At 40.5% G+C, this 12,004-nt stretch overlaps 1 protein-coding gene across 1 annotated transcript in view; it reads left to right on the top strand.

Annotated features, from left to right (window-relative positions):
- Positions 1–12,004, top strand: part of LOC122845085 (neuronal migration protein doublecortin-like) — a 28,666-nt gene that overhangs the window by 12,208 nt on the left and 4,454 nt on the right. The window contains exons 4-5 of the mRNA XM_044141103.1: positions 7,791–7,893; positions 10,677–10,766. Of these exons, the coding sequence (XP_043997038.1) occupies positions 7,791–7,893; positions 10,677–10,766 (193 nt within the window). The remainder of the gene's footprint in view (positions 1–7,790; positions 7,894–10,676; positions 10,767–12,004) is intronic.

The following is a 12,004-nucleotide window of genomic DNA, read 5'->3' as shown; positions in this document are numbered from 1 at the left end:
AAATTTGTCTAATTCCTGAATATATAAACTAGATGCTCCTGTTATAAGTACTCCATAACTTATAAGCCAGAAATAGTCAAAATGTTGGTCTTACTGTTTCTATGTGAACTAGGGAACACCAGCAGAATGTGTAATAAATGTACTTATTTCACAGTTTTACATTAAATCTTTGTTTTAGGATTAGCTAGATGAATCAAATGTTCTCCAGACTGCTGTGAATTTCTACGAATGAGCTGAGACAGAGATGAGGTGGATGTGAACATCTGCTACTCTGATGCAGCTACACGATCTTCTGCTGCTTTACTTGAGGTTAGATTACGATTTGGTTGTTGCGCTGCTGTCCTTTTTCCTCCTTCCTTTTGAATTAAAGCCAGAAACACGTGTTCGGGAGGAGGGGAGGCGTTGTGAAATGATAGATGGGAGGGATTTGATTTTAATGCTCTCTCCCAGGGGTGCAGTCTGGCTGCATGACGCCTTGCAGTGGCTTTCTAGCAGATTCTAATTACTTCCTGTCATTTGATGGTAGTTCTTGGTCATGCATTTTTGATAATGTGATGCCACATCGAATTAAGCATATTGATTATGATGTCTCGTTGTCGACTCCCAGTTGATGTTTTCGCCTGACTTCAGGATTCGTCTTCGGCAGGTACAGAAATGAAGGAATGTTGTGCCGGTTTTCGCAGCGCCTTTTGTCTGCAGAGCCACACTGCAGCTGCTGTGTGGTGAAGGTGATATGGTGGAGAGCTCACCCCTCCCTAACTCTGCGCCGATCCTCCTCTTTTTTTTTTTTTCTTTTTTTTTTTTTTTCCTCCCCTTCGTTTGGTTGCTAGGAGACCACATCCCAGGCACAAAGAGAGCCCAGCTGGTGTGGACCGGTCTGTCGGATCCCACATCCTGCAGCGGGTGGGAGAGCTTCGCCATCAATGCGAGTCTTTGGCGTTTTAAAGAAAGAAGAAGGAAAAAATGCGTGTCATGTTTACCTGCATACATTCCATCAGTCGAATTTGTGATACGAGCGTTGATGAAGATTTTTATTTATTTTTATTTTTTTTAACTGTCCAAGAATGCACTTACTTGCATTCCTACGATGGCTGCTCATCATGAATGGTGTTCCTCTTTTTCCTCAGTGTTGTGTGCACTCCACTGACTGCCAGCCCTCCTTTCTCTGCCAGAGTTTAGGACAAAATCTTTCCCCATCTTCCTCTCAAATGCCGGCGCTTCTTTGCTCAATCAACTCGATAGAGGGAAGGGTGGGGCTCCTAGATTCAGGGAGCAATTTGGGATCATTTTATTTTCACTGATGGGGTGATAATTACTCAGGCTCTTTAAAAAAAAAAAAAAAAAGAGAAAGAAAAGAAAAGTGCAAAAATCTGCTCTTCCTGCAGCTAATGGCTATTAAATTGCTGGGAGGCATTTTATATTCATTCAGTGAATGTATCTGGAGTGATACAAATATGTGAACAATGTGAAAGAAAGCAGGAAACAAAATGATCCAATAGATTTAAACTCTAATATTTTCAAACCAGGTTTAGAAGTTGAGCTTTTTCCTAAGAAAAACAGAATTTGAGAAGTGTCATAGAAGCACAATCTCTGTCAGACAATTAAGGCTTTACAAAATTTCAGTGTTTTATTAGAATGGTGCAAATTTTTTATTTATTTATTTTTTTTTTTTTAGTAGCTGCAAATTCTTTCAGGGCTTTTAGTGTCTTAAATGCATCCATTAACAGACGAGAAAAGTCAGCTTTGCCCTGTTATCAGGGCTCTTGCAGTCTGCCTGCTTCTCACTGTGCTGTGGAAGCAGTTGTCATGGCAATAAGCTTCCCCGTGATGGATTCAGCTTGTGACAATGGCTGTGATGCGCTGAGTGGGCTCTTTACATAGTCTTACCTGCCCTGCCCCCCTTAATCTGTCAGATGCCTGCCACCTCCACATCTTACTCACTCGCCCACCTACGAATGAACACAGGCGCCGTGGAACGAGAGGGGAGTAGTTTCCCCCCCCCCCTGCTGGAGTTGTGAAGCTTCCCCACTCAGGCCTGTCCAGCAGCTCTGATTTCCTCCATGAACATCAACAAGTGAGCATGACCTGGAGCGAAGAGGAGGAGGAGGAGGAAGCTCAATTTAATAAAGCTGAGGCCACATCAGTCAGACAAATGGCTGCTTCCCTGGAGCCGGGGTGGGGTGGCCTGTAACCAGCATCGGGCACCAGCTGTGCACCATGACTGTGCAGATACCGCCCCCCCCAGCCCCCCATCCCCACACCCCCAACCATCACCACCACCCGCCTCCCTGTAAGTGGCTCATCTGTGCTCCAAATGCATCTGGAACGAACCTGCTGAAACACTGGGCTGCTGCTCAGGGGTCAAGCAGAGGTCAGAGATCTGGTCCAGATTAATTTTATCAGTGGTTTCCATCAAAAGATGCCAATCAGAATGGGTTCAGATGTCCCCTACTTTGACTTTCATAAACTGGATTGACAAAAGAGCCGGTACAGTCTGTAAAGTCTTGAAAATGACAAAAGATGTTTGGAGGAATATTCAACTCTGCATGTTTGGTTTTTGTTTGTTGCGTTGGCCCAGGGATTACAAATGAGGTCTGTCTCTTTGACACTTCTTTTGTCTCATAAGTCAGTTATGCCAAGACAGCAAAACAGACAATTATTTCTCACTTTTCTTCTTCACCTTTGATTTTCATTTAAATTATCAGACTAATGATCCTAAAGAAGCATCCATATAAAATGCTACCTGGGCATCACAATTAGTCATTCGCTGCTCGATCTGGGTTTTATGGAGGCCTGACGGGAAGGAAGCAACTCTTCAAAGCCCCAAGGAGGAAGTTGCTCTTGTTGAGACCAAAATGGAGCGTAGTAAACTAAATCCTGAACACACCATCCGTATGGTGAAACATGGTGATGCGAATGCCTTTTCTTCATCTAACCAAGATACTGAGGTTTGAAGGTACTCGGTCTGGCAGCAACACAACACGTACGGTGCAGACCAGGGTTACTCAAATCCGATGTCCTCTAGGTGTGTTACTGGTCCAACACACCTGGATCAGACGGCTGAATTACTTCCTCAGTTTAGGCAGCTTCTCCAGATTCCTGATCATTGTCTGATTATTGAAGTCGAGCAAGTTGAAGCAGAGGCGCATCTAAAAGTTGCAGGACGGCGGCCTTCGACTGATCAGAGCATTGTTGTGTTGGAACGGCCCAATCAAAGTTCAAGCCTAAATCTAACTGACTTGTCATAAGGCTTGTAAATTGGGTCTTTTGACGCTCCATTTAACCTGACAGAATATACACAAAATATTACTTTCTATGCGGGCAAAACTGTTAGAAACCTGCCCCAAACAGGCTGTAATGAAAGTAAAATGCTGTTTCAATCAAAGCCTCCATTTTGTTTTAAAACACTTTTTTTTTTTTCCCCAATTAAAAATTCTGACCTACTTTGTCAGTGAATCAAATGTGACGTGACATTTGAAGAACTCTAAGGAGCAGAGTGTTTGTCATTTATTTGATTTATAGTCAGTCCTGTGTGGTTTGAAATCAGTCCAGTGCAAAACCAGTTAGATAAACTCTGCTGGTTAACAATTTGCTGACTCATTGGGGCATTAGAGGGAAGTCCATCACTCAGATGTTAAATGGCTGCACTTCTGCACAGAGATCAATTGCTAATGCTAGAGATGAGACCTAATCATCTCAGTATTTTGTTTTTGGTGTGCATCCTAATAGGAAGATCTGAAGTATTAATCAGCTCTTGGAAACAAAAGTGCCATTAAAGTTGCTAGTTTCCACAGTAGATGTTTTATTGATGCCATTTATTCATGTTTAACAAAGAAAAATGCATTTATTCTTCCATTTCATGTCGTTTGAAATGGCTACAAATCAGTCTTTAATTTGCTCAGGATGAGTTTCCTCATCTTGACAACCTTTAGTCGAACAAAGTTGAATAATTCAGTAATGGTAGGCGGATCGCTGCGTGTCTGATGGAGGGGCTGCTGGTTTTCGTTGGGTCATGTGGTTCTGACAGCTGGTGAGGCTCAGATTAAGGATGGGCTCGGTGAGACGGAGGGTGGAGGGCACCCAGAGTCTGGAGAGCACCAGAGAAAAAAAAATTAAATCCCAAACCCCCTGCCTTAGACAAACACACTGGTGGCGTTAACGGGTATGTTAACAGTAATGTGTGCGTTGTCTGTGTAATCTATTGGTGGACAATATTTAGTTTAAGAGAGGAAGCTTCTTAAATTAGACAAACATTTTCCATCTAGTATTTCCTGTCCTGTGTCGGGTTCTGGCGATTTGTCCCAATCGTGTTCAAAACAGGTTTGCTCAATGCATCATTTAAATATATTTGTAAGTTATAGTTAAACTGCATTTATTCCATGTTGCATGGACTAGAGTAATGTCTTCTGCTAATTTAATTTACGGTAACACTTTATTTGAAGGGGTTGTGCACAAGACTGACATGACTGTCACAAACATGACACAGCGCCTGTTATGAACATGAAGGAGTCTTTATGACTGTTGTCATGAAAACAAAAACATTCATAAAGACTCCGTCATGTTCATGACGGTCCCATGTCAGTCTTTTGCACCCCTTCAAATAAAGTGTTGTCTAATTTACTCGCAATTAACTTTGAAAAATGCGTTTAATGTGGGACAGTTTACTGAAGTGATGCGCCTTGTTGTAAAATGTCTTAATCATTTTACAAGAAGACAAAACTTGTATCAAAAAACTCTAAAGGTTGGAAACTGCAGCAGCCAACACGGTCTCTCTGTACTGTGAAATGTATTGGAATAGTGAAGGGGGAAAATGTTTCTTTGGAAAATTCATGACTAAAGCCAAAAATCAAACCTCTTTAACGTACCAGTTCATCTGTGGTCTGACCCACAGTCACAATATTTTAACCTCAACTGGAAGTACGAGACCATCTGAAACTATAGATTTGATGTTTGATTAGCAGAAAACGATCGCTGGTTGAATGACTGGATGTTTTTTTTTTTTTTTTGTTGGCTCTGCGAATGTAATCTGTTTTGTTTTTGGCCACGTTGGAGCGGTGTTCGTTTCAGGACAATGCAGGTAATTTGTAAACCTGTTGGCATTGCTGTTATCAGAGGTTCCTTTCTGCAATGTTTCAACCATTGAACTCAAACTCATTTTGAAGCTGCAATTCCAGTTTGGAAAGTTTATGAGAAATCCTAATTAAAAAAAAAAAAAAAAAAAGTGCTACTGTTGCAATGAAAATTATTTGTACAATTGGTTTCTACAAACTTTATTTCTTTAAAATTTCCTGCCAAGACATCTGAATGTCAGCTCCTGGGTTTTGGTTCCAACATATGAACGAAATTCAAGGTGGGATGTTTATGCTGAAGATTAAACAGACTAGTGAACAACTTAAACTCTTTAGTTTGTTCCAGAATCCTGAGTTTGAGTGGAGATTTAGTTAATGAAGACGGTTCATGTTTGGATTAAATCTTGATCCTTTTAATCAGCTCTATTGTTAAAGCTATTAAAACGAACTGCTGTCTGCCCTCCGGCCCGTTTCCTTCTCTTCTTCTTCACCCCTGGGAGGGGGGAAGCTCTTCGTCATGCCTCCATTTTAGGACGACCAGGTGTTTCTGTTGCCACACGACGCTAACCCCATTGCTGGCAACCTGCATCTAATCTCCTTACACTGAAATCACTGGATAACACTAATGTGTTGCCCGTGATTTGGAATTGGCAGAAAACCCATTTAGCGTTTGATCCCTGGAGTCAAAGCAGCGTCTCGGTCTCCCAGCGTGGATCTGTATCCAGGGAGTTTCGTGGGGGTGTGGAGTTTTTGTACAGCTGTTAAATGCCACGCCAACAAGTCACCACCGCCACCACACACTTTTAGCTCGTCTAGCAGGACTGGGATTCAACATGGCAGCTGGTGGGGTGGAGTGCTCTCAAATTATCTGTAGCTCATAGTTTAGATCCGCATCACAAAGGGGAAACCGCGACGCATCTCGACTGGGCCTGGCATCCACTCAAACATGTAGCCGCTTCTCTCCGAATGTCCAGCAGAGGGATTCGGTTACATTATTGCTGCTCAATATGTCTTTATCTCATGAGTCAGTATTTCAACAGGTATTGAGTATCGACGGAGATGCTCCACGAAGAAAAAAGCAGCTTTTTGACCGAACGGCTCTAGCAGGCATGTCAGGCTGTAGAACGGAGAGTGGAGGAGAAGGTGTGGCCCACAGACATCTGTCCACTGAGGAGGCCATATTGTTTCAGCAGCTGCTGATTGAATAGACCCAGGGGAAGGAAGCAGATTCATTTAAACATTATAGTAAAGGTGTAGCCTTATCAGCTTTGTTTGCTTTTTTTTTTGTGTGTGTGTGCACGTGTGTGTTCATGGTTTGTTACATGAACTGTGTGGCTAACGGCATGTTATCTAGCTGAGTGAAATACAAAGCAGACTTGCTGAGAACTGAAGCTTTTGCTCACAGGTTTTTTACTTGAATATTTTCACATGGACGGACACTTTTTGTATTTTGACAATTCAAATTTATTGCATCATAATTGAATCCCACAATAGAAAAATATATATTTTTCATAAAAATAAGATTTGTGATTAAATGTTTGGGATTAATAATTTCAAATTTTATGGCTGCTGACTTATTGTACATGCTGATGATGGACATATAAATTTGAATATTTTATTAATACTACAAGACGAATAAGACAAGTTCTCAATCTCTGTTATCATCATCAATCATCTCAAAATGTCAATTTCACTTCATTTTTAACAAAGGAATCGGCTCAAATTGCATGTTTTGACCAAACGTAATTTTGCTTTATGAAGTTTATTGTTTTCTGTTAAAATCTTTTCCAAACTATATTTCCAGAAAGGAATTTCTCCAAATGTTTTTTTCCCCCAATCAAGGCAAAGTTTCACAGTTCACATTTATGAACCTCGAGTTTAGCAGGATATTCTGTTTGAAAATGTTTGCAAATTTAAGTATAATCCTGTATGCTCAACTTTTAACAGTGAACATTCTCTATTAACGTTGCTGAAGGAATGTCTTTAACTCTATTAAACAATTGTTCAGTAGATATGAATATTTGATTTGACTCGAAGCAGTTCTCAGTGTCTGGAGCTCATTTAGCCAGATGGACGCAGTCATCTGCTGTACTTATTGCTAATTGTGTCAAAAGGCAGTATGGATGTTGACTTAAAATATATCCAATAAAAACTCAGATTTTTGGGATTATCATTATGGTAGTGTGAGAAATTGACATGTATTGTATTTTCCAAGAAGCCCATCTAATGTCTTATCATCTAGTTCCTAAAATCAATCAGCTTGAGCTATCAAAGCCTTCATGAGCCACGTTTCTATCAGCATTTTTTTTTACCTGAACTTTGAAGTGTTGCATTAGAAAAGTTGACGGAAACGGCAAAATTCAAAATAAGCTACAAAAGGCAATAAAAAGGTTTTTAACACTCATAATACTGTTTAATGCAGTAAAGGGGAGATGGAAACACATTTGTAGGGAACCCTTTCATCCATTGACGGTTCTGTTCTAGAGGCACAAAACTTGGACAAATTTATAAGTCTAAGCCTTCCAACCCAGAGCGGACGACTCTCCATTTTTCTGAGATGTGTGATCTGTACTAGTTGCAACCTTTACATCTTGTTCATCGAAGCCATTTTAGCATTAACGTATTATGTCTGTCGCTCCATCTACTTGTTTCTAACCAGTAGATTAGATACCACCTCATTTGCATTTATTTTCTTAATTTCTTGTTTCTCAACTGTCAAAGGTTACCTGCCTTCAGGACTTCTTTGGTGATGACGATGTCTTCATTGCATGTGGACCAGAGAAATTTCGCTACGCACAGGACGACTTCTCACTGGATGACAACGGTGAGGCTCAGTCCGACAGGGGTGTCTTTTATGATACAAAGTTCTGTATTACCAATGTTGTCGCTTGTCTGCCATCACACATCGCCTAATCCATAAAGTTTAATATGAACTCTCTCCTTGAGGCTGAAAAAAATCTCCAACTCTTCTAGAAATGTTTCCCACAAGGTTTGAGTATGCTAACAGAAATCTTTTATTATTCTTGATGACATGTCCCATAAATTATTGCAGTAAACTATGTTGTTGTTGTAAGACTTTTTAAGTAATAATAATGGTAATGGCATGATAAAGCAAGAACACATTCTCAAACATCAATAAACTTTAAATTCAAATGAACATTTAACCCTGGAACTGAAAGACATTTTAAATATCCCAAAACAGCAGAAATAATACAATTATTATTGTAATAACAAAATTATCCTGCAAAACAAACAAAAAACGGGCTACTTGAGACCAAAGCACCAGACTTTTGTGGTCCAGTTTTTGGTAGATAAAGAGAAAACAATAAATCTTGCAAATGGAAATTGAGTTTTTTCATTTTTAATGCAAATAATTGATCGCTTATTGCAACTTGCGTAAACGTATCACATCACCAGGCCTGAATTTGATGAACTCCTGTTAACGAACCATTTTCTGCCCGTCTACGGCTTAGATGCATTATCTGAAAATCTGAATTCAATCATTTTGGTGATTGATTGAATATCTTTGGCAGTATAGTCCAGGCTCCGATAGGTGCATCAATCTTTTTCTCTCCCAATAGAAATAAATTCGGCGTTGGTATGAACTAACCAACAATCGTTGCAGTAAATTGAGTTGGGGAAGACGTCAAACATGCTCAGAAGTATATTGGTCAGCTCAGTGAGGTTTATAAGCTAATGCTAATGGATGCTAATATTAAAAGCTAAATGAGCGAAAAATGAGGGATACTGACAAAGAGGCAGTGAAAGATGGAGCTGAAGCAGAGCTTTATCAGCAGCAAGCAGCTCGGAGGGAAGCAGGCAGAAGTCAGAGAGCCATTAATCTGTCCAGTGACGGGTTTGGGCCAGCTGATCTGTTGGTGCTGATACTGCTGTGAAGTCGCGGAGAGGAAAAGGTAAAGCCAATCATCTTGCTGCGTCTCTCCTCCCTGCAGACCTGAAAGACCTATTTTTAAAGCCCCTGTTCTACATAAACTCCTCTCCTGGAAACGTGCAGTCTCTTCATCCGAACGCAGCAGTTCTGCAAAGCCGACTTCTTATTATGCTTTCCTCCATTCCTTTGCTTTGCCACGGAGATTCCAGTAATGATCTGTGTCCTTAATGTCCCACAAACTCCCCCGTGGACCCGAGCCAAATTGTTTCATTTAGTCTCTAACCTTAGGCCAATGCTGCAGAAAATGAATGAGGGTCTGGAGCGCGCCGACATCACCGAGTCGGCCTCAGAGGATCCGGGCGGGGGGGGCTGAGGGGGCTGTCTGCTGTGTATCACATGGACATTAGGTCTGCAGACATAAATCTTCCACACGAAGACAAATGAAAATGCTTACATTCTCTGTATTAAAGGAGTCTGGGTTCTTGTCTGAGGAAAACCTGGAATGATGGAGGTTTGATTTTTTTTTTTTTGTTTTCTGACTTTTTAATGTCAAAAATAAACCCACACTTTACATTTACAGTAGTGGGGTAGAGCAGAAAGTATTTGCACCCCATTCACTTTTTCATTTTTGTACATCACAAGCTAATTGAATGTAGATTCTTACAAAAACAAAATCCAGGCAGTGCTGAAGCTCAAGTAAAGGTTTGTTTTTTGTTTGTTTGATTGATTTTGTTTTGTGGTAAATCAAAAATGCAACAATAATTGGCAGATATATGCCAGATAGATTATCATCCTTTAGATGTTTTTATACTTTGATCAGAGTTTACCTGTGCAACATTCAGTTGAGTGCATGTAATTTAGAATGAAACAAAATACTCTGTATTGGTGCAGAAACCAATGAAATTAAATGAATTGTCTGTAGTCTGCACACATCTTGAAGGATACAAAACAAATATGTCAGAATTAAATGTTCCAAAAAGCCCTGCAGTCTCCAATATTGGGGAAAGGAGGAAGTTTAATGTCCGGAAACCTGACAACAACCCTGAACTCCAAACACCATCACCACTGTGCAGCACAGTGGTGGCAGTGCCATGCTGTGGGGATGTTTTTTCTATGACAAGACTTTAAATCTATTTGAGTAATTTTGTAACACAAAGTGTGAAAAGTGAGGCGGTGTGAATAATTTCTGGTGGAACGGTTTATGCAGCATTCACAGAACCAGGAATGTGATCTGACTCTGGGCTATTTTGGGAGACAGACTGCCAGACTGAAGTACCGTCAAAGGAGCGCTGGTGACACACTTGCCAAACAGTAGCGCACCAGTTTTTACGTCTGTATCCAGCAGCGTGTGAAGGTGAAGAGAAAGAAGTCGGATGTGGTGCGATCCCAGGAGATGGAGGGAGGACAGAAAGTATAATTGGCATCAAAGGAGGGAAGGAGCGGAGAGGAGGGGGAGGGAATGAGAAGAGAGAGACTGACGGCATAAACAGAATGGAAGATGCTCTCAGGGAGGAGCAGTGACGTCTGCAGCCTGTCTGCTCTGATTATTACACTGACCCAGAATACCAAAATGTAAAACAAAAAAAAATCCTGTAATGGTTTCTGTTTTTACATATCTGAGGGACGACGCTACAATCCGACACTCTGATCAGTCGACAAGCTCAGTCATTCGGTTTGGATTAAACAGTTTTAATTTTCCTGTTCATCCATCACAGAATGCCGGCTGATGAAGGGAGCCAAGGCCCAGCGCGGTTCGGTAAAGAGTCCCGGTCCGATCAAGCGCTGCAAATCTCCTGCTGACTCCAGTGAGTAATCGCCACCCGACGACGACGTCGCCTTTTCTGACCGCGCCCCGTAATGAACGCAATCGAAGATCGGCAGAAAAACAATAAGGCAGCCTGCGGTGTTGTAAATGAACTAACATAACATGTGACAGCAGAGGGATTTAACTGACCTCTGACCTTATTCCAAGAGGCTTGGTGAGCATATCGGATCAATAATGTATGAGGAAAAGGTGGCTTGCATCCAAGGAGCAAATATCCGAGATGGCTGGGTTTTAATGCATTTGTTGTGCTTGAAGATAAGTCTTCCTTTATCTGCAGGAAGAGAATCAGGCTTGACTGACGGATTAAACTACAGGATCAAAATATCTGCTCCTTTATCTTAGATGGCAGGACTGGATTAAAAAAAAAAAAAAAAAAAAAAAGCCCAGTTTAAATCCAGCCTTTACTTATAAGTAACAATCTAGGATTTAGTATAATTATGTTTAACATGCTCCTATTGAATAAGAGGGGAAAAAAGCATGAATAAATCAAGAAAAGTAAACAAAGACAACATGAGCAGCTGTCAGCTGTTTGTTAGACAGACAGGTTAATATTTAATAGTGTCCACTGAAACCCCGAGCGACTAGCTTATTAATTGTTTATAAGCATTTATTGTGGATAAGGGTCTTGATAAAACAGGATTGTGCATCTGTCTGTAGATATCAACATCTCTGTTGGGTTAAATAAATGAAAAGTACAGCAGTGGTCAGAAGTGAAGGGACGCTTTATATTTATGTAGAAATAGTGATTCAAAATGTACCTTATTTATATATACTTTTTTTCCCCCATCTAACAATTTGGCACAGATTTATTTATTTATGTTTTTTGGGAATGTCTTTAAGAAAGTTGGAATGTTTTTTGCTGAATGATCAGAAACTGAGGGGCTCATTTGAATTGTTTTTCTTCTTTTTGTTGTTGTTTGTTTTTGGCTCAGACATGGATTGACTCCTTTAACCATTCTTAAACCAGTTTTATGTTTACAGTCCTGCTGGAAGACCAATCCCTGTCCTAGAGCCAACAACATTTGGTTCAAAGTTATGGATTTGAAGGTTTTCATCCTTTATCACCCCCCCCATTTTATAGAATATATTGACAGCAATTAAAAAAAACCTCAATGTTTGACCACTTCAAAGATTCTCCTCGTCATTCTCTGTTTTTAATGACTGTAAAACCTTCACATGCGTATAATTCGTGTAGATTTGGACGGCTTCAGATCTCAG

Source organism: Gambusia affinis, linkage group LG15 (genome assembly GCF_019740435.1).
Source record: "Gambusia affinis linkage group LG15, SWU_Gaff_1.0, whole genome shotgun sequence".
Classification (NCBI taxonomy): domain Eukaryota; kingdom Metazoa; phylum Chordata; class Actinopteri; order Cyprinodontiformes; family Poeciliidae; genus Gambusia; species Gambusia affinis.
This window is presented reverse-complemented; position numbering and strand designations above follow the sequence as displayed.